At 45.3% G+C, this 23,778-nt stretch overlaps 1 protein-coding gene across 1 annotated transcript in view; it reads left to right on the forward strand.

The window, feature by feature from the left end:
* Nucleotides 1-23,778, forward strand: part of MARCHF4 (membrane associated ring-CH-type finger 4) — a 109,922-nt gene that overhangs the window by 80,247 nt on the left and 5,897 nt on the right. Inside the window, exon 4 of the mRNA XM_085311050.1 lies at nt 5,206-5,398. Within this exon, the coding sequence (XP_085167176.1) occupies nt 5,206-5,398 (193 nt within the window). The remainder of the gene's footprint in view (nt 1-5,205; nt 5,399-23,778) is intronic.

Here is a 23,778-nt window from a genome sequence, read left to right on the forward strand (position 1 = left end):
CCTTYGTTGGTTCCTGCTGAGCTCATCCCTTCAGCTCCAGCCTGCAAGCAATGTGAGCAGTCATAGCAACAGACACATCATAGGATGGGCCTCATAACRGGGGCTTTCTAGGACACAGATACCATAACCTGAGTTTTATTACATGCTGTGGCACCTGAGGGAGAGGGAACACTGCATGTGTTTCATTACATAGCCCTGGTGCTTTGGGAAAGGACCCTTCTTCCTCCCTGTTGCCTTCCMAGTATCTGAATAAGCCACATGATCTGTAAATGTACAGCAAGGGAACTACTGTAGCTGTAGGATAAATTTGCCTGGTGAATTTGTAGAAAGAAAAGCCATCCTCCAAAAGGTGATCAGAGAGGATTCCCAGGACCTTGGGACAGCAGCATGGGGAGAGGCAGACCTAAGAAGTGCTGGGAATGGTCCGCATTATCCTTCTAGGAAAAAAACACTGCCTGCTTGTGATTGTGGGCCTGAAAATGAAATTGCTGACTAGCACAGCTCAGGATGTTAATGATACATACTAAGGGGACGTGTCAGATACAGCAATAAAAATAAACTGAACTGCCTGAGGCAGGGATGGGGGAGCTCTCAGAGGAGTGTAGGAAGGCTTTTCTAGCAAGCAAGTCTTCTTAGCAAGTTGCTGCAGTAAGACATAGATTTCTTCTGCCGGCAAATATGTGCCTTGGATCTGCTTGTGCTGGTGCTTCTGAATATCAGGAGACTGCAGGTGCCAGACAAAGAAAAATACAGATCAGGCCTTAAATATAATAATGACATTATTAATTAGTGTTACATTTCCAACAAGGGTTTTCAGAGACAAGTCTCTTAGCAGAGGCACTGAAGCAAACAGGGAAACAGCCTTGTCCCAAGTTTAAAATGTAAATTACAAAATAGTGCAAAAGAACAAGTATGGCATGACCAGCAAGCACAGATCCCAGCCTGACCGCTGGCTGATATTGTTGCAAATGTCAGTCCTGGGCTCCTAGCAAAACCATTCTGAAGCATTTGGGTCATATAACTTTGCAATTTGGAGAAACTGGGGAAAACTGTAGGAAAACAGTCCAAGAGAGGTTAGTGTTTTGTGCTTTCACATCTGGGGGTTGTGCGAAAGCAGTCAGCCAAGAGGCATGTTAACGGAGAAGAGCCAGCCAGCTCCTGAGTGATAGAGGACATTTTTTTTCAGAGTGATCTGGAGGAAAGGAGTCCTTTTTCCAGTGAGGGTGGCACACCACTGCAGAGAGCTGCTTCAGCATGCTCTGAAGCCATTGTAAGAGCAGATTTCACAAAGCTGCTCCTGTTATCCCATAGGAGCCTTTAAAGATTTTTGGTACCACCAGCTCCTTAGTTCTGCCCTGTTCAGCAGTGGCAGATCATCTGTAGAGCTTTCTACCCATCTAGAAATTATTCTCTTGATTGACAACTTGGGTGAGCTGCCACTTGTTAAGGGTGAACTTCTAATACAACTCAGCAGTTATCTGGGATTTGGCAGTCATTATAAGCTGAGGACAGAAAGGATCATTTTGAGGTCTCTCTCCTGCAAGGTGAGACTGCTTGACACTGTGACCTTGCTAGAACATGAACGTTTGAGTTAGAGATTTGGAGGGAGGGGGTTGTCTCTATAACCAGGCATTCAAGTAAAGAGCTTTGGGAGGTTTCAAAAGTGCCAGTAAAAGGATGTCGCAGTGTTGCTAAGACCCTTCTTTTTGCAGCTGTAGCAGTGACCTGAGGACAATAGGGTCACCCACCAAATCCCTGGTCTGCTGGCCTTAAAGATCATAGAGATGAATTAGGAGAATGGATGATTTTCTAAGAGTTGTTATGAAATCTGAAAGGCATAGTACTGTGATAGAGATCAGCCCCTGAGACTGCCAGTGCAGGGATGTACCAGGCCCACCTTTAGCAGCTAAAATTCACCATCACATTCCACCTCTGAACAACTCTTGGATATTTCTGTCTGTGCTTTCACTGGGGTAACATGCTTTACCCTCTGTATGGCCCCTGTTTTTCTCTCTGTACCTCTTACCCTAGGATGTATAATAAAATGGATGGAATTAAAAGATGAAAAAAAATAACTCCAATTCTTGATGGTTATTGGTAGTTAGGTGTGATGCTAAATTGCAGTTCTCAGAGTTGCCAAAGAGGATATACAACATTTGTTGTATTTTTTCTGGAAAACATTAAATTCTTTTGCAAGCAGTTATTTTACCCAGCATTCAGCTCTGACCCATTTACTTCCTTGCCAGAAGGTAATCACACCCCAGTGCCACCTCCTGAACAGAATCAGGACTGCTACTGTGTGTATCATAGTCACTTAGTGCAGGATGCTGGGGGAGAGTCTCCTACTACCCAGCATGGCTGAAGGACTTCAGATTCATTCATTATCACCATAGTGAACTACCCGGCAGCTGCTACTAACACAGCAGTGTCAGGCAGCAGTCCTGCCTGTGTTTCAGCCTCCCTGTTCCTAGCTGAAGGAAGCTGGGTTTGAAGTTTGCACTCAGGAGCATAACTTCTCTATGCCCTCAGCCATGTCCCATTGGAGAGTATAACAACAGTTTCAGTTATATACCTAATTCCCTGTCTCGGGAAAATCAGTGATAGTAGTTGTACATGGCTGTTAATTGTAGAAATCAGCTGCTGCTTCTTTTTCTCTCTTTAATTACTACCTTGGAAGGACCTGTTGCTGCCACAAGCCTTGCAGTTTGCCAGACAGACAGTGAGTGGCCAGTCCATTACCTCCTCTCAAGCAAGAAATGATGCAGAAAGATTTGGCTGGCACAGGCACATATGGGTCAGCATGAGCGACTAATAAAACCTTAGCACATAGCACTAGGTACTGAAAGGCATTCCTGCTTGTTCAACATTTGCCAGAGCTAATGGAAGGGGAGACAAAGTCTGGAGAAAGCTTCAAAAGTGAAGCTTTTCCATACGCAGCCCTCCATACCTGTAGTCCTGGAGCTCTGAGCTGATGATACCAGTTGCTGATTTGCCCTGCATCTGCTTACAGTCTTGTGAGGATGAAGCTGAAGAGTGCTGATGAGAGAACTGCATAGCTGCTGGTCCCATCCTTAGAATCCTAATTTGAGAGAAATGGATGCTAGGAGGCCCGCTGCCCCCTCTTAGCTCTGGAGGGACCTTTGCTTTGTCTCATGACAGGAGAGGAGTTGCATGGCTGTACATCTCTTTTGGACTCCAGTATCTGGCCTTCATGCTGCCATCATAAATGGCACCACCAGGCTCCCAGCCCTCGAAAGAGGGTTATTCACTACTTCATGTTCCTCATAGCATGAAGGGGCCACTGGTGTGGTTGCCTTTGGTGCAGGTATGGAGCAGACTAGGTCTTTGGGCAGAGGGAGAATGGGCTGTTTAAGAGATTATTGTATGTCTTCAGTGCTCTATGTTTGTATTTGGCTGGGCGTGCCATTGCAGTGGATGGTAGGAAGGAAACTGCAGTTAGCTAAGCCCAGGCCTGGCTCAGCAGGATACAGTCTGTTTCTGCTCAGGAGCTTTATGGCTATAATATCTTTTGGCCAACTAAGAGAGAAGCTAGTATCAGCCACCTCACTGATACTGCACATCCCCGACAACTGATCTGAAGGCTGCCTGCCTCTGCAGGATGTAAGCTAAGGACTAAGGCTGGCAGAGGTGGACACTTCAGCTCGCCTCTGAGCCAAGCCAAGCCATCTCCTTCCAGATGCAACTATACACCTCAGCATCAGACAGAAGCTCTCGTTTGTTCCTCTCCAAAGGCAGCCCTTTGCAGGGAGCTGCATCTGGTTTAGGGTTCTGCTCTTTGGACTTGTAGTAATGTAGTAATGGAGCCTCCCTCAGCACGTCTCCTGTTATCCTTTTTGCTGTTTAAGCAGGGCTCAAAGTCATGTCCACAGCCCAAAAATAGTGGTAGCTCCTGGCTGGCCTGGACTCTCCTGAAGTACCAACCATTAGAGGGACCCAGCAACTGAACTCCCTTCTTGCTCTCTGAAATGATGGCACAAGGCTTAACAGGTGACCCTGCTGTCTCAGGATGTGTTTGACAGATGGGCAGGGTGCTAAGGGCTCTCCAGAAATACCACTCCACAGGGACACTGAATGAGGGCTGAATCCAAGCTAAAGCTTTTCAGTTCCTTTGAATCCTCTATGCCTGCAAGAGGCTGAATTCCACCTTTATTTATCCTTCTGCCAGTCCAACTGAGATTTCAAGGGCATGTGTCACACAGCTAAAGGTGGCCTTGCCACTTCAATGCCAGAAGAGACTCTCTCTCCTCAGCCTGTTTAAGCATTTGATTTCTGATTTGCAGGAGCAACTATATGGACCACGTCCTCAAGTCTTGTTAGAGAAAGCAATTTCAGCTCTTGGTTTTTACAGGGCCATTCTCTCAGCAGCATAAATATGAGTAGGGAGGGCTTATTCTGGATGACAGAGAGGAGTCCAGACTCAGGATATTTTCATTGTAGGTTATACAGTGCTATTTGACATAATGAAGGGATTTGGGAGAGTTATTTCTGTTTTTCATTCTTCTGAGGAAGAAGTGCTGCTGCTTACCTTGGAATACAGCGCAAATGTGTCATCGCCCTAAAGGCAAGGAGTCCTGACCAGAGCAACTTGTGTTGTTTGTAACACATTTTATGGGGTATGCATTGCCTCAGCAAGATCCTATCTAGTGTTGTGATCCTGTCAGATCTCACAAAGTGGCACAGAAACCAGCTTATGGCTTACACTGGAGGCCCCTAAAGGACAGCTCAGCTCTCTAGGGCCTTTCCGCTCACAGCAAAAGGATGCTGCTTGGCCTCCATTTCTGGTAGCAACTGAACGTCCTGGCTTGTGATAGCCATCATAGACCCATTGCTGTGGGGATGCTATTTTTGGTATCTTGCCCCCAGCCCATGCAGCCTGACTCAGCTATCCATGCCTTTTTTGGTGAGGTGCAGGATTCTTCCCCATTTCGTCTTCTGAAATGCTGTCAGGAAACATGGGGCCATGCTATCATGAAACAACTGCCGTGTTCCAGCCCAGAGATGTCTGCATTTCAGCACTGGCTGAAAGGATCTATGCATAGGGTACACATATCAAGTCACAGGTGCGCTCTGGGATCTCCAACTACCACGATGTAAAACAGTGCTGTCCACCATGTAACTAATCTCTTTTTTTTTCCTCTTCCCTCCCACCTGTTCCTTCTCCTCTCTCCCTGCCTCCCCTTGCAGTGGCAGGCCATCTCTCTGACAGTCATTGAGAAGGTTCAGATAGCAGCGGCCATCTTGGGTTCCCTCTTCCTCATCGCCAGTATCTCGTGGCTCATCTGGTCAACCTTCAGTCCTTCAGCCAAATGGCAGCGCCAGGACCTGCTCTTCCAGATCTGCTATGGAATGTACGGCTTCATGGACATTGTCTGTATAGGTGGGTGAACACATCTCATGGTATGGTGGATGTTGCCTGCCCGCTCACGCCCAGAAAGGAGTGGGAGCTGGCATGCAGACAGATGGCCTGTACAGCTCTACTCGGATTGAACCGCCGCTTTTCTCCCTCTTTCTTTCATGGCACCTTTTTTTTACAATGCTTTCTGCTCATCTCTGCAGCCCTGGGGTATTTCCTTGGCCAGGCTGGCAGAGAGACCTGCAGGAACTGCACAAACACACTGAGAGTCAAACCAGGGAAATATCTCTCTTCAAAGYGGGAAGAGAGCAGAGAGGGTGGGGGTGGGGGGCTGGGAAGCGTGAGGCCATTGACTAGCAATGGGAAAGACACTCCTTTCCCTTCTGAAATAAGTAGCATAAGGAGAGCCCCATATTTAGGTACATCAGGGCCTTGTTTGCACCCAGCAACCAGTACTAAGTCATCCATATGCAACCACTTGGCTCCCCAGCCCAGTGTCTCTGCCTGGCAGGGGTAGGTGCCCCTCGTGGAACTGCAAGTTCCAACCACCCTGAGTCATGGCCCAGCCCAGGATCTCTGTCAGAGAGGGGAAAACCCCAAGCACTAAGCAACTCTGAGYCAGACAGCTGTGCAGGGAGATGTGGGAGGAGGTGGGGGTGAGAGTGAGACCTCTGCCCACAGACAGCCTGGGTGCAGCAGTATCTCCCCAATACCTAAGCTGTAACCTCAGTGCAGGCTTGCCAGAAAGGGGGATATASCTGGTGATCCCTGATGGCAGAAGCACTCATCAGTTCAGGTCACTGTAAGTGGCATTTASCAAAATAGTCCAGTAAACATCAGCCATCTCCAAATGTGCTCCTGAGCATTGTCCACCCAAGCACAGGCTACTAGGTAACATTGATTCAAATGACCCTACCAGGAAGAAAAGAGGGTCCCAGAGAGGTCCTTGTGACAGGTTTCTTCCATAATTGGTGTAAATACAGAAGGTGTAAATCCCAGAAACTCAATGCAACAAGCCATTTCTCTTGACTTGGTAGATTTGTATTTATGCAGAAGCACGCCTGAGGAAAAGAGCACAGCTCCTAGTTTGACCTTCAGGAGCAGCAGTACAGACTACTTCACAGAGCAGTAGTTAGTGAAATGAGGGTACAGAAGTAAAACAAACCCAGTGCCAATGAGAGAGATCTGGRCAACACACCTCGGTGCTTGAGTTCAAATGGCTCTTGGCTTCAGCATCCTTCTAGGATAGGACTGGGCCTGCCAAATTCTTCCTRCAGTTCCCAGTACTGTGCTGGTAACCAGACATGAGCTTGGCCTACAGAGATCATCCTGCTTCTCCATGAGATACTGGTAGAACTGTTACATGTCTCCAGGAATGAGGAGTAGCAAAGGCAGGTGAGAGGCAGACAGGCATTATCCATATTGGTACATATAGCCACTGTTGACATCCTCTTGTCAGCAGRATTGGGACTGGAAACAAAATGATCCGTATGTTGGTGCAGTGTGCACGTATGTGCCACCTCGTTGGATGGTGATGGAAGTGGAGAGCTTTGGCCTGGGTGGATGTCAGTAACATGATTAGCTGGCTTTGATAAAGCTTCAAGAGCTGAGGAGAACTGATTAGCTCATCTGTCAATAGAAGCAAAATCCTCCCACACGGTTGGTGGAGAACAAAACATGCCAGCCATGAACTGAAAGGGAACTAGGCAGATAGWTTTGGATTTGAGGTTTCTCATTTTTTTTCTTATTTTATTTTTTTAAGGATCTGACATCAATTCATCCTCTCCAACTGCTCTGGGGGGAAGAAAGCTCCTTTGTATCCCATTGATGCATCTCCATCCTTAAGCTTAGTGCYGTAAACTAGAACTTTTTGACTTTTACAGCCGAAGAGCAAGCAGCAACCCCCTTGCCAGAAACGTCTCAGAATCATGGCTTAAGGCAGTCCTTTCCCTTACACTCTTCCCTGCACAGCTGGGAGTTCCAATGGGCCATATACTCAAAATGAAGTGGGAAGGAGTCCAGATGGAGTGAGTTAACATGTCTATGCATGGTTCCACTCACCCAGTATCCACAAGAGATGGCTCCACTTGTCRTATGCAGCACATTTGCCGGTACTGCCAGGCAGCCTACTGACATTCAGCCAGGAAAGGTGATTTTTGGGGACCACCAGAGCCATTGTACACATTTTACTAAAATGTCAGTATATGCATGAAGCCAGCCCTCTGAGTCCTCCCCATGTAAAATTTTCTCATACCATGCATCAATAGCCCTCTGCAATCCAGCCACAATCCACACGGGCTGGTGCCACTCGCTGCTCTGCGGTGGAGGGGAAGGGCAGCTCTGAGCAGTGCTAGGCTGAGATCAGTTGTTTACTCWCCTCCCTGTGTCCTCCTTCTCTTCATTTTCTGCACAGGTTGAACAGAGTGACAAATGAGGTCCTCATGGAGAATTGTGACTCCCTGGCTGTTGATACAGTCAGATCTTTTTCCRAGTGACATCTCAATAGCCCTGCTGATTTCAGAGGGCTGCATCAGCACTAGTCAAAAGGCTGATTTTTCCTGCAAAGAGATCAGGTCAAGTCAGCAATTGGGGGTGATCAAAGGGAACTCAATAACTGGGTTTAATTCCTTATTAATTATAGGTTTCCTTGACTGCAATGGATGCAGCAATGTCAGCTCCAGAGAAGATTCATAGTGAATTCCTCACTATGGAACAGCTATTTTCCCTTTGTTTATACTTCTCCCAAACCTTGCAGCCTCCTGCAATGTCTTTGATCACAACTGAGCAAAGCTGCCTCTGGAGATTCAAAATTCTGCTCCTGACTGCTAGCAAGGCTCAAAGCCTGTTGTTATCCCTTCCTGGGCTTTAGTTCCACTTCTRTAACTTCAGGATAAAACCTCTCATGGATAATTGCAGTGACAACAGCTCTTGAAATACTAGGGTGTAGTCTGAGCATTTTGTTTTTTTCCTCTTCCACTCTCCAGCCCCYTTTCCCCTTTTGTTTTTCAGCCTGTGGGTGGATAGGCAAGATTTAGGAATAAAGAAATGCTCAATGATGGGAAAAGAGCAGGACAGTAAATACACTCAGTTCTGTAAGACTTGCTGTTTTCAGCTAATGCAACATGCAGTTGTTTGGTTACAGGCTGGTCTTGCTTAGTAACAGGCTGGCCAGCTTTAGTATGCAGAATGTTATGCTGTAGGTTCTACATTAATTRTATGAATTCCAATTGTTCCTTCCCCCTGCACTTTGTTTTCCCTGGCAGAAGGGTACAGGTTTAAAAAGCCAAGTGTTTACTGAAATGTAGGTATGCTATATCACAGACTGAAATGTGGGCAGAGCTCCTCTGCAGTTCCTGCTAGTTCCAACTTTGGTTGTTCTAAGATTTCTTAYGTCCATTGAAGAGCTAGTGATATTTGTCCATAAGGCGAGTTTGCACACCCTGTCACTAGAGATGCCCAGCAAGGCACAGCCTGATACCTTAGAGTTTCAAAGCTGGAGAAGACACCAGAGATCCTGCCTATCACCAAATAGCAAAGGCACCTTCCCAGCTGCTTTGTGTGATCTCCTCTCTGCCAAGTCCCTGCCATTGATCAAGGGATTTGCCAGGCAGAGGTATCTACAGCAGCTTGCATGAGTAATGCCATGGCAACATTGTTCGTTCCAAAGTGGAGTCAAAGGTGAGGGTACAAGTGCTCACTTGCACATACACTTCCTCAGGTGCATGTGCAAATGTGGGATTTGCATGGATCATTTGGTGCTCATGATCTTTACATGAACTGCACTTGATTTGAAACAGTCTGAAATTTGCTTCAAGACGTGCTCTCAAAGTAGGGCTGTTAACTCAGAGACTATTGCTCCATGCATTAAAATCCAGAGGTCTTAGGACTGACCCTCAGCCTTTAACATTCAGTAATATGCTAGTTTTCTTTGGACTTCTCTAGATCTCAGCGTGCTTAGCAAAGACAACTGTAAGGGATATCCCTTCATCCACCATGGAAACAAAACTACAATCAAAGTGAAATGAATCTGCTCACCACCGTCAGGACAAAGGATTTGGCCTCAGGTGCCAGAAGTCGTATCCCTCTGAACAACATGTGCAAGCTGGTCTCTCAACACTRTTCTCCCCTTTGCTCTTGGATGTATAACAGAAGGGCAGGAACTACTGGAAAGGATTGCTTGGGATTTRTGGAAGTCTCCAACACTGGACTTTTTAAGAACTAGTGAGAAAAACATCTGCCAAGAACAAGTTGGGGAGAATTGATCCCAGGTTGGGAAGGAGGACTAGCCTTCTTRATATCCTGCCAGCCCAAACATCTCTGATTCTGATTTCTCTCTCTTTGTGTGTGCTATTTCTGGTCATGTCTATAGGGCAGATATGAGAGCTGGATTAAACTCGAATCTGGTAACAGTGCCAGCATAGGTATTGTTCTGCTATGAAGGCATCTACAACATAAATATTTGAGATCAGTAACCAGAAAGTGAATGAAAAGTGAGATGTGGATAGTTCATTGGAATAACTGCTTTCCCCATGGCTCTATGAGAGATAAATCCAGAAAGCTGGCATAGAGAGAGATTAGCAGAAATGCAGGTATCAAAATGTAAAAATAAGTGGAGTGAGTCATCAMAGGCCTGARATCCTGAGTAGAGAGAGTGGCAGCTTAAAGCTGGGCTGTAAATCCTGAGAGATACCTGCCTGTTAATTAAATGGCAGTCCATGGAGGGGGGAAGGAGGGATTTGCCTCCTTCTCCGTCAAGGCGCAATTAGGGAAAGTCAGTGCTTGTAGATTAAAGTGTCATTTGGGGTCAGGAGGACAGGAAACAATCTCCTGTTAAACAAGGAGGAACTCTGCCAGCTAATGAGAGCATGTCACAGTCTAGGCTAAGGAAATCACCAGATAYGCTCTGAGGGGGAATCGCATCTCAGGGGGGCAATTAGCAGGCTATACACGCAGGGTTGTAGCTGTTATGGTTTGTGTGGGCAGTCCTGTATGTGCTCACACATGGGCATCCATTTCRTTGGTATGCTGGGGGGGGGAGGTAGCCGCAGCCATGCAAGCAGCAATCTGATCTGCCTTTCCTTGGATCACTGCATGGTGGTAACTGTTGATTTGTCCATGCCCATCCACTCCTTGTTCTCTGACTCACCCCTGCCTTGGTGCTGTCAGTTGCTCACTTTTGTAAGCATTAAATCCTCATGTTCTTTGAAGCTTTCTTTGGCAGCCAGTCCCTGAGGTATTTGCCCTCACAACAGTAACTGCACTGCAGCTCAATAGCACAAGAGACAAGCAAAGCAGGACCATTCATCCTGCCAACGATTTTTATTGGCACACCATGGCAATCCATTATAGATCAGGAAGTGTGTGCCCACTGTTTTTAATCCTAGCTGCCAGCAAGAATAATCAAAAGCATCCAGTACATCTGACGGCATCTCAGTGCAACCGTAGGTAATAACATAAGAAATCAATAGCCAATTAAAACTGATCCACAGCATTTGATCTTTCATAGTGCAATGGGAACAGTAATTAATGGAGCTTCCTTGAGACGGTCACAATTCAAGCTTCCTGCCAAGACTAATGTGGTTTTGTTTTAAATGGACTTTGCTTCAGCAAAGAGATGCCAGGCTGAGGTAGCCTCAGAGTGTTTTCTAGTCACTTGGGCCCTGTGCATCCAAACGATTTAGGAGCCAATGTCTCAACAAAATCAAGAGAAATCAGAAAGTTAAGTGTCTTGAGGGTCTTGGTCTTCATCTGTAATGATGATCTGATTTTTGAAAGGAAAGTGAATGTTGTCTGTCAGGTCTGTACTGTCCCCTTGCAGTAGAAAGCAGGAAGAATTGCTACAGTAGTAGAGAATAATCTCGGGAGGCACTAAACCCACGTGTTGATTTGATGACATTCTAAATGCAGAGTACAAGGCAGAGAAGTTGAGTGAATGTCTTTGGAGAGAAGCTTGAGACCAACTCAAACAACAAACATGAGTGACTTCAACTCACTTAGAAGAGACCCATGAGAGTATGCAGATCTTCCACGCCCTTCGTCTTAATGCACTGCTTGCCACACTGTTCACACTCTTCTTGTCCAGTCCGCCTGCAAATAGAGGCAGAAGGATCTGGGAGCATGATGATCTTGTGTGCTATCAGCCATTCCCAGGGTATCTCTTTAAAAATAGATATAACCAAGGTTTCCCTGCCATCAGAGAGGCCTCTCTCAGATAATATCCAAAATGGAGCCAACAGGCCAAAAGWCAGAAAGACAGTGCCTTAGGAGTGAGGATGGACAGCCCAGCTTCATATGTATCAGTATGACAGAAAGGGGATGTTCTTTTGTTAGCATCCCCAGATGATTGCATGGCCAGTTGGGAAGCGTCTGATCATTCACCAGTTGTTCTGCAGAAGGGTGCTGTGGACAACACTGTGCTTTCCTGCTCACAACAACCTCATAACTGGTATTTCCCTGCTTTTGTTCTTTCTCCTCTCTCTTAAACCACTCTTTGTATCTGAGCACTCTGTTCTTCCTACRGAAACCGTGGGGGAAAGGGGAGTCATAACTGTTCCTCCCTTGGCAGTGTGCTCCAAGAAACCCCATGTCCTAATTATTTTCCCTTGAGTCATGAGAATATAGCAACTCACAAGGTCTATCTGGCCAGAGAGTCAGGACAGGGATAAAGAGCAGGCCAGCTTGGGAAACATGGACTGAAGTCGTCCCCCCATGTTAGAGCCTAATACCTCTTCCTCATTACTTTTTACCTCAYACTCTCTTCTTTCCTCATTCCTCAGAGTCCCTACATTTTTCCATGGCTGCCTAGAGCTAACTGGAGTGACTAGATCCAGGTGCTACCAGCAGAGCAGACAGATTGGATAAAAAGAGGGAGCTCACGCTCTTTTTTTGCATTGTGAATCTTGGATTGCATGCACCCAGCCACAATGTGCATGTGCAGCAAATCACTGATTATCAGCTGCAAGTGGGGGAGGAGGTGTGGAAATGGGAACAGTGGGGGACAGGACAAGTTGTGGGGCTCCTAACCTTGCTGGGCAGAAACTTCCCCTAGGAACTCATCATTCAGGGCTCATACCTGGGCCAGCAGCACAAGAAGCAAAGCTGCACAGCTGATCTGCCCACTGACTTCTTGGCAGGAATGTCAGATGCTCAACAAAGCCAAGACATGCAGCCTCTCTGTTTCTGAAAGGTGGGAACTATTTTTATCTAATGCTGCATTGATTATTCAATAAGAGAGAAGAGTGGGCCAGCCAGAGTGTGTGCATGTGTGCTGTTCTCACCAACGGGTATTTCTGATTCTCTACATATTTCAGTGTACTGAACTCCAATGCAGTTCTGGGAGCTCTTTGTAGAAGGTGCACATCACTACTGAGCAAAAAGCTACAGGATTTGTATCCAGATCTGAAGGCCTTCCTTTTTTTCAAGGTAGGGCCTTTGATTCCAGCATAGGGCCTTTTACATGTGTCCCTTCAGTTCCATGGTCCTTTGCCACCTCTATCTTAACAGCTTTCCACTGTTGCAACAGGGCTCCAGAGATGTATTTGGTCATAAATAATCACATGGTRCTCTCTGCTTCACTGGATCAATGTGTTAAGCAATTAAGGAGGGCAACATAATTAATATTTTCTGAGGGGGAAAATCCTTCTGGCTTGTGAAGTGCATCTTGTGCTTTAGAGGAAGATAAGATAACTAAAATGATGCTACCCTGTCATTAAATCCTGTGCTGGAAGTACTTGATATCTCTGAGTTAAGTTCCCATACATAGGCAGAGACAGTAACACTCACCTGCCTGTTGCAGCTTCTGTATCACAGCAGGAGATACCCTCATAAGCAGCTGATAGGACCTCCTGCATCAGCTACATATGATATTGTGCTGCACAGTAAGGACAGAAAATGTTTTTCAGCTGTGTACCAGGCTGTGTTTCCCTAGCTGCCTTCTTTCTCATCACTCTTCCCGTTAGAGCCTCTGTCCCAGCACACACGTTACTCCTGGAGATGAGAGGTTGTGGTCTGTAGCAGGCTACTGTGGCTGTAGCAAGAGGAAGCAACTCTGTAATCAAAGATGAAACCACATGGGAGTCCTTCCCAGCTTGGAGTAGATGAGCTGCTTTTGCTCTGTTCCCTACTGGGAACAGGAGCCAGAGATAGAGGTAAGAGGAGACTAAGAAGAAGCCACATTAATTCAGCTCTGGGATCACTTTTTAAAGTAATGACTGATTGGTTCCTCCACTGTAGGGATGGSTACCTACCAACACAGCCATGATTCAGATCTGTATAGAACAGCTCGTAAGCAAGAATACTGTAGACAGGCCCATGGGTGATCTCAGGCCAAGCATTGCCTGCGTTCCCTCACTGATGAGAARAAGTCTCGGCTTTGCTAAGTTTATTCTACCTGGAAGTTACTTCCTAAGGCAGTGCTTTTCTTCCTGAACCAAGACTCACCAGTGACAGCCACAACCTAAGTTCCTCTGCCCAGTGGCAGAACTAGATGTACAATAACCATTTGGCCATGTAGTGTTTGATGAAGTTATTCAATAAGATTAAATAAAACCAGGGCTYCTGTGTTCAGTAGTCCAGCCAGCACTTTACCTTCTTGAAAGAGGAAATGCAGAGACTTCCAGTCAGCAACAAACTGACAGCAACAACTCTCAAGCAGATCCAGCATGGAGCAACCTGTTGGATGTAGAGAGGCCTTGAGAAACAAAGGCCTGGACGTTTACTATGTCAGTGAGATACTTCACTCAGCTCTGCCACAGCCAGTGACCTGCAAGGCTTAGTTCTTCCTCAGATGCAATGGGCTGGCCCAGTGCTCCCTTTGCTGCAGGCTCAGCCACTGACCTGTAAGGCTTAGTTCTTCCCCAGATGGACTGCAAGCTCAGCCACTCTCAGGTTCTTTCACTGTTTTCATTCTTCCCAGTTCAGCATTGACTGACCCCATAAATGCATATGAATTCTTGCCTGCCCCTACAGTCTGAACAGCATTCTCTCAACTGGGCATTTTAACCCCAAAAGGCCATCAGCTCTAGTGGAAGAAACTTGTATACCCAGAGCAAGAACATGAAAGGGTTGCCATTCCAGGGAATCACTGCCTAGTGATGGATCAGTTGCAGTATACAAATACTCACAGACATGAGAACTAATAACCATACCAAAAAGAAACAGTAACTCTAGCCCTTGTTCTCTTGGCTCCTGCCTCTTTCCTTTGTTTTGAATAGTGCTCGTGTGTGCAAGGTGAAGACATCTGAATGTGAGAAAGCGATGTAAGAGTTGCAGGGACATTGTGGGGAAGCAGGGAGAGGTGGCAGCAGCACCTGAGAAGAAAGATTCCTGAAAATCCTACTGGAATCCTGGGGGATGGAATGAAAGTTTCTGTCATAGCTGTGGAGGACAAAGCTGCTGAACAGATACTGCACTGTGCTCTGGGGAGAAGAGCTGAAAGAGATGATCCAAATGACAGAAGGATAGTGACAAGGAGGTTTTGCAGGGCTAGCTACCACACTATGGTGAAAGGCAGGCAACAAACCATCTGCCCAGTGCCATTTGTTGCTAGTTTAGAGTAAGACAGAGCCATGTTATTTTACTTATCCGTGAATCAGCAGCTTCCCCCTCCCTGGGTGAGGATAGGCTGTGTTTGTGAGCACTTTCCTCATGCCAGCAGGAAGTATTGAATGAACCCAGAGAGGGCACATGGGGATTGGTGGGGTTAGAACAGGCACTCCAGGTGAAACATGAAAGCCATGGGAAGACTGACAGGCAAATGGGCTCTGTGTCCCAGGGTCACATTTATCTAGACGAAAGGCCGGGCCAAAGAGTGCCATGAGTCCCTTCTGCCTCATGTTCTTGGGCTACCATCCCACCAGGCAGAAGAGAAAGATGCTCACATCTCCCTCTAATAAAGGGGTAGAAGAAATCACAATGCACATTCCCACTTGAGACTGCAGACGTGCTCCCAGGTATCACAGAATGGTTGAGGTTGGAAGGGACCTCTGGAGATCATCTAGTCCAACCCCCTTCTCAACGAGGGTCACCTAGTGCATATTGCTCAGGATTGCATCCAGGTAGGTTTTGAGTATCCCCAGAGAAGGAGACTCCGCAACCTCTCTGGGCAACCTGTTCCAGTGCTCTGTCACTCTCATAGGAAAGAAGTTTTTCCTCATACTCAGGGGGAACTTCCCATGTTTCCATTTGTGCTCGTTGCCTCTTGTCCTGTTGCTTGGCACCACTGAAGAGTCCCACCCCACCCTCTTGACACCTTCCCCTATGATATTTGTAGACATTGATAAGATTCCCCCCTCAGTGTTCTCTTCTCCAGGCTAAACAGGCCCAGCCTTTGCAGCTTTTCCTCATAAGAGAGATGCTCCAGACCTCTAATCATCTTTGTAGCTCTACTGTGGACTCTCTCCAGTAGTTTCATGTCTCTCTTGTACTGGGGAGCCAGACCTGGATACAGTACTCCAGATGACCTCACAAGGGCTGAGTAGAGGGGGAGGATCACCTCTCTTGACCTGCTGTTGACACTCTTCTTGCCCCCCAAGGATACCATTGGTCTTCTTGGCCACAAGGGCACATTGCTGGTTCGTGGTTGATTTGTTGTCCACCAAAACTCCCAGGTCCTTCTCCACAGAGCTGCTTTCCAGAAGGTCAACCCCAACCTGTACTGGTGCATGGGGTTCTTCCTCCCCAGGTGCAGGACCCTGCACTTGCTTTTGTTGAACTTCATGAGGTTCATCTCTGCCCAGCTCTCCAACCTGTCCAGATCTCTCTGAATGGCAGAACAGCCTTGTGATGTATCAGCCACTCCACTCAGTTTGGTATCATCAGCAAACTTGCTGAGGAGGCACTCTGTCCCTTCATCCAGGTCATTGATGAAAAAGTTGAACAGGATGGGACCCAGTACTGACCCCTTGGGGACACCACTAGTCACAGGCCTCCAACTAGACTGCACCACAGATGACAAGCCTCTGAGCTCTGCATTTCAGCCAGTTCTCAATTCACCTCACTGTCCATTCATCTAACCCGCACTTCCTGAGCTTACCTCTGAGGATGTTTTRGGAGACAGTGTTAAAAGCCTTGCTGAAGTCAAGGTAGACAACATCCACTGCTCTCCCCTCATCTACCCCGCCAGTCTATCCATCATAGAAGGCTATCAGATTGGTTAAGCAGGACTCCCCCTTGGTGAATCCATGCTGACTACGCCTGATCACCTTCGTTTCCTCCACATGCTTAGAGGTGACATTCAGGATGAGCTGTTCTATCACCTTTTCAAGGATGGAGGTGGGGCTGATTAACCTGTAATTTCCAGGGTCCTCCTTCTTGCCCTTTTTGAAGACTGGAGTGACACTGGCTTTCTTCCAGTCCTCCGGCACCTCTCCTTTTCTTCATGACTTTTCAAAGATGATGGAGAACAGCCTAGCAATAACATCTGCCAGCTCCCTCAGCACTTATGGGTGTATCCCATCAGGGCCCCTGGATTTCTGAGTGTTAAGTTTGCCTAAACTGGATACCCAATCTTGACAAGTTTGCCCGATCCTCCTTGACCACAGGAAAGACTTCCTTTCTCCAGACTTTCTCTCTTGCCTCCAAGATACATTAGTTTAGCATAAGTACCCTTCATTATTCTATGGATATTCTGTTTAGGGTAATCTGTACTCACCTTTCTGTCTTTCTCAACTGGTCCCTATTGATAGTAGTGGGCGAGCACCTGGTTGACCAGAGCAGCTTGGAGGGATTATGCTCAAACAGCCTGCAGCTCCTTAGAAAATGAAACACTGTGAGACTAGATCCATCTTTTTCTTCCAGAATTTCATTCCCTAATAAAATAATAAACCCTCCTCCTAATAAAACTAGAGGAGGCAGTCAACCTTCAATAACTAAATGTCATATTTTGATTACTTTTGAACAAATCATTCTGATTTAGCATTTAGAAATGACTTTTCATGCTAAGTATTTTAAATTCAGCATCATAATTAGAATACAACATAAAAAATTCAAGTCAAAATGAAACTTTCTAATTTGTCTGAAAACACATAGGTATATATACTTCTGTTTTACATGACAACACAACTTTTTCAAATTTCACTCCAAGCAGGTGTGATGCTGGATTTCAAAACCCTACACAAAAAAAGCTGTTGCCTAGCTTTGTCTTTAAATAAATGTCCCAGGAGTGGATAAGAACACAGCCTGACTGCAAAGGCAGTGCTTTGGATAAAGTAACATTAGTAATAGGATAGGGAAGATTCAGGACCCAGGCTTGGAGGACTGACTGCCATGTTGTAAGCAGAGTGAAAAGGAAGTATTATGCTTTCTCTCCTGCACCAAGAGCAACCACCTCCTGTAATTTCTGTCAGGAAGTTTGGGAAACCTCAGGGCAGAAAAGACCCAAAAAATCAGGGATACCAAGGTRTGCATTTGGCCAGTGCTCTGTTCAGTCAAGTTTGTAACGATTTTCTGCTCCCTTCTTTTAATCACTTATGAGTATCTAACATRCAGACAACTGGTGTCTTTCATCTCTGACGCACAAAGCCCTTTCAAAAAGTGTGGGGTGTCATTGTCCTCTCCATTTTCAAATTAGGGAAAAAATTGTAGTTACACAGCAAGGAGGAGAAACTTTAAGAAAACAAGGGGATATATGGGAAATCCCTCTAATTCCCATCCCTCCTATACTGACACAGTTATGGGTAGACTCACAAGTTAAGAAAACTGCTGGAGATATATGATTCTGAAGCAAGGCTTTTCTGTTGGTGGGGATCCTGTCTTTATTTATTTGTACAAGAAGAGTTTCATTTATTGCTGCCTGCATAGCTAGACACTGCCCTTTAATCCTCTACTTTATCATGTGCTGTGAATTAAATACCACAGGAGTATGAGAGCCCTTAAGGGCACAACATCCATTTTGTTGTAGTTGTTCACAGCCAGCTGCATTTACAGGAGTGCTTTTGTTTACTGTTTATCTATTTCCTGAGTGAGGTTTTATTTTATCTTTTTTTGCTCTTATTTTGTTTTTTTTTTCTTTTTTTCTTTTTTTTTTTTTTTCTTTGCCTATATATATATATATATATATATATATATGTATGTGTATATATATACACATACACCTCCTTTTTCCTTTTTCCTTTCCCTTTTTTTTTCCCTTTTCCTTTCCTTTCTCTTTTCCTTTTCCCTTTCTCTTACTTTTTTTCTTTTTTTCTTTTTTTTTTCTTTGCCCCAGATTTGAGGCAGGGAGTAAAAACATGAGCCTGGGTGGGAAGGAGAAAGTTGTGGTGGTTGGTAGCTCATACACTTAGAGTTGTAAATACTACGGCAATAGTTTAGAACTGCTGTGTGCAGTTCCTGGGGTCATTCCTGCTCCTCTGTCACAGATGGCATCCTGCAGACAACTGATGCTGTTTTCCTGTTTCARACAAACCATGTGGGAGTGCTGAATGAGAAGGAATTTCCTGTCTCTTAGACGCCTCCTATCAGCTCCTTAATTTTGCCACCCTTTCTTCCTTTTGAGTCTTACCAGCTCAGCCCAGTAGAGCCCAACTCTTGTGTAGATGAATGCAGGGGTAGATAGAGGACATGACTGAGGATGGTGGCCTTAGGCTGGAGGTAGCACGTCTCAAAGGAGCTGCCATCTACCTGACAGCCACAAAACTTCCCTGCTTCTCATACAATACAGCACCCACGTATTTCACAAGCCCCATGGCAGGTAGTCCCTCTCTATCTTATCAACAGATCCCACTGGATAAAATGTTCCTCCTTGCCCAGCCACAAATGCTGTGTAGGTGGGGGTGGATTGCTGCTGCCACTGAGGGCAACTTGTAGCATCCCATGTGCATATAATCATTTCAGCATACTTGCCTCAGAAAGACGCTATATAAATGCATGACATGTTGCAGGGTCATGACCTGGAAATTGTTTCTTGCTTAATTCAGCAGCATCCTGCAAAATCACAGTATGCTTGGAGGAGAAATGTCCCCAGCTGTCAGGCCAAGCACTCTAATCAATGCCTAAAGAGGATTTAATGAAAGAGCTGCCTTCTTTCCCCAGCTCCCCCACACTCTGCCCCAGCAATGAATGGGGTGAGGGTAGTAATGATCACTAGTCTGGCGGAACAGCAACTATGGTGACCCTTTGCGATCTCAACGTGCTGGAGCCATTTCTYATCCAGCAGGGCTCTTGCTGAGTCAGAAGGTGGGTGTTAATGGCTGTACAGAACTTGGGGCATAGCCTGGGCACCCTATCAGATGGGAGCTGCTGCTCCTGTAGCTCTGCCAGATGGAGCAGAGGAGGCAGAGAAAGAGAAGGGCTCTCGCTGCCTTTGTGGGGGGTCCCAGCCCACCTGGTGCTGAGGAAGCTTTGAGGCATAGCCATCCTTGAACCCCAGCCTGTGTAAGAAGATTCAAGCCATGATAAGCATAAGGTTTGCTAGTCAGTCAGAAAATGAGGGCTTGGAGACCAGCCTTCATGGGCTGTTAGTGACCCTAAAGAGAAGAAATCATACCAGGCAGAATCTATACCTCCAGAAAATACCCCAATAAGACAGCTGGGAGAAACATTTCTGCATATGTGGGTGAGGGCTCTGCCCAGTCAATACTTCTGACCACAAAGGTCTCACCCTATCAGATACAYATCTGTATGAAAGCTATGTATCAGTGGAGTCCCTCTACAGTAAGTAGACTGAAAAGATGATAAGTAGAAGAAGGAGGGATTTGTCTTCCTTAAATTCAYGGGCTGCATGAGGGCACACATCATTCAGTGATCAACAACAGTCAGCAGCCTCCCCTGTTCAGCCAAGCCAAGACAAAATTTAGCCCTGTACATATTTAGTCGGTTCCTTTTAGAAATAAAATATGTGTATGAAGAATGATTGACAGCAAAATGCATGATTATAATCAGGTAATTACTTTTTCCATATGCTAAGCATTCGCTCAAGCTCAAATCACTATGAATACATGTTTGCAGTTTCACAGAATCACATAATTGGTAAGGTTGGAAAGGACCTCTGAAGATCATCTAGACCAACCTCCCTGCTCAAGCAGGGTCACCTAGAACATTTTAGATAGGATTGCATCCAGGCAGGTTTTGAATTCTCCAGAGAAGGAGACTCCACAACCTCTCTGGGCAACCTGGTCCAGTGCTCTGTCACTCTTACAGCAAAGAAATTCCTCCTCATATTCAGGTGGAACTTCCTGTGGTTCAGTTTGTGCCCATTGCCTCTAGTCCTTTCACATGGGACTACTAAAAAGAGTTTAGCCCCATCCCTTTGACACCCTCCCTTCAGATACTTATACACATTAATCAGATCCCCTCTCAGTCTTCTAAACTTTTTCACTCGTGTACTTAGACATGCATGGCTTAATTTTTGAGATAAGCATATGCTACTGGCAAGATCAACCAGGTAAAATATAATAATTAAATAAATTWAATATAATATAGTTTATGCTATACACATCTCATTGCTGGACATTTTGCAGTCTGCACATCCTCCTCATACAGTTCCAGTATTATCTAGAGCAGACCTTTGCTATACATCTTGTTGAATACAGGCTTTCTCTCACAGGTCCAGTGTCTAGCAACTACCAGAAATGTCTAAAAGACAGCACCAGGGGTTCCAGTTCATCAATTACCTGAACATTTCCTGCATGCAGGATAAATTATCCACTTGGATCTTGAAGCATGCTGGGAACAAAATTTATAATCTAGAAGGCAGAAGAGCCAGTTATGAAGGAGTAGATACTTTATATTTGATTTTGACTGAAAATAAAGCACTCCCTGAAAATCTGAATTTACCAGTAGTTTGCATGAAAAGTGATTGTGCAAAGAAAGCATTCCTGAGCTGAACAAAAGTATGATGTGAGGATAATGGACTCCAGAAAAGCAGGCAGCAGCAGCCTCAGGGGACCAGAGCAGGGAGTGTCTCTTGGGAAGAGAATCTGAAGGATAAAAGAACCTCAAACAGCTTGCAGTTGCCAAAAGGGATGATACTAAAGGCACAACTGCAAATCATGCTTGTGCAAGGGAAAGCACAGAAGCGTGGGAAGAGAGCATTGAGGCTGCATCAGGAGCCCTTTGAGGACCAAAATCAGAAACCGGAATCAAATAAAAGGCAGAAAAAAGGGCAGGCAACTAATGACAAGTTTCTAGGAATCAAATAGGCACGGGGAAGCAGAGTTAGGGAGCTGAGCCCCAGGATGACCATCCAGAGATAAAAAAGGCAACAAGAAACAGGTCTATAAATACACGTAAAGTAAAAGGAGAGAAAAGGCAAGTCTAAGAACTCAAATAATATTTGATGAAAAAAAAGGGGGCTTAAATGCTGCCTTTGTTTCAGTCTTCAAAACTTAACTAAAATAATTTTAATGAGGAGAAAGGAGCCCAGGGCAGACTCAGGAAAGAACAGACTCAAAAATATTCAGATGAGTTAGCTGCGTCCTTGTCAGCACATCCTCATGAACTTCCAGAGGAAGCTCTAGGAGCAATCTCTGACCCACAAGCACTTTATCATGAGGAACTTTGGGAGGATACAGGAGGTGCCAGGCAGCTGGGAAAATGCAAGCTAGGTATCTAGCTTTAAATATAATCTCCATCATTAAAGAAGGTGGGAGCTGAGGATCAGGGAGATGAAGGGCAAATCAGCTTAATCTTGATTCATAGAAAGGTATTAGAAGAAATCATTAAAAAACAAACTGACCAGCACTAGAGTATAACCGTACTCTATGAGGATAACTATTCTAGTAGCTGAAGAGGAAGCAGTCGGTTTGATATCTCATGACTTGAACAATGTTTTTGTTGTTTTTACTTAAGATTCTGCTAAACAAAACAGGCAAATGCCATCTAGATTAAATAACTAGAAGGTACGCGTACAATTGATTAAAAAACTGCTTTCATGGAGGTTGTCAGTGGTGTCACACTGGGAATACATTTCAAGTAGGACTATTTTGGACTCTGCTTTCTTCAATAATTTTTATTAATGGTTTAGATGATGAAATACAAAATGCTGTTATAAAATTTGCAGATGACACCACGCTTGGAAAGCACTCTGGAGGATCAGATCAGAATTTGAAATGATCTTGACAAATTGGAGAAATCAACAAGATGAAATTCAATAAAGAGAAGTGCAAAGTGCTACACTTAAGAAGGAGAAATCAAGATCTCAAAGTCAAGATGGCAATGCTGTAACAATATAGGTCAGTTTGGTCCATGAGAGTATTGAAAGGAATGCTAAGAGTACTGATCCTTTCTCTCTCTGCTCTGGGGACTGCACCCTCTTTGGGACCTCGCTTGCAGATAAAGGGGGGCAAATTGAGGAGATTCTGGACATAATGGACAGGCCTGAGGAGAATGAATTCTAGCATCTCTTCCTCCCTGATTCAGTCTGTTCCCCATTCCCTGCTGAGTGTTGTTCTGCAGCCTTAAGTCTTGGCCACTGGTAGTTTTAAAGAATGTGTTAGGCTGTTTCAAGAGTTTGTCAGGTTTGGCTGGAATTCACCCTGCTTCAATGCAGCGGGATGCCAGATACTAGGTACCTTTTTCCCAGCCCATGTTTCCATGAAAAGATCCCTCTGACTCTCGAATCTAGGTTTATCACTAAGGACTATCTTGCATTATTAATGATGGATAATGTACAGGGAGTACAGTACTTTGCACTGAAAAGTAGTATGTATTGGAAGGATGCACTGGGGAGCTCACTGATTTGCCTCCCACAAGCCCAGTGAGGTACTTGCGAATCTGGCATGAGACAGATTCATGGTTATTTCTAAAACACTTTGGAATGGAGCARTCTCACAGGGATTATGAGAACCTGGCATGTGGAGAGCAAATGTGGGTTGAGCAAATACAGAACACAGTGCAAAAGTCAGTACAGTCTACTATACTGCACTAGAGACCTATGGTTAGGGAATATAACTGAGCCTAAAGGGACCATCTATGAGTAGGGATGTCCTTTGCAGTAGATAGAGCCCACCAAAAATCATTCTGCTGCCCTTATTTTTATACCCTTCCTTGTACTTTTAGCCACTGCTGGAAACAGGATGCTATGATAAACAGACTTTTGCCTGCACCAGTACAACCATTTTTCTGTTCTTAAGATAAAAACAGGGTGAGGATTGATCACATAGGATGAAATTAAGGCAAAGAGATAAGTGAGGGCTAAGCTGCAGGTGCTTTGGAAACAAAGGTGGGGGAATTGGAAATTGCCAGAAAAGATGAAATAATCCACAGAAAGGGAGAGAAGGGTTTGTGTTCAGCCAGGATGTTGATAAAGGGAAAGGCCAGCAATAAAATTTTGCCTTGGACTGAGCCACCACTGCTGTGGATGCAAATACTAAGCTTTAATCACAGTTGCCATAATCTGCCCTTCAAACCCCGCAATGAAAGTAGCAGAAATAGGCTGAAGCATGGCAGTCATCTGGCTGAGATGAAAA

The sequence above is a fragment of the Rhea americana genome, unplaced genomic scaffold, assembly GCF_003343005.1.
Source record: "Rhea americana isolate MKP2758 unplaced genomic scaffold, rheAme1 scaffold_33, whole genome shotgun sequence".
Lineage (NCBI taxonomy): Eukaryota > Metazoa > Chordata > Aves > Rheiformes > Rheidae > Rhea > Rhea americana.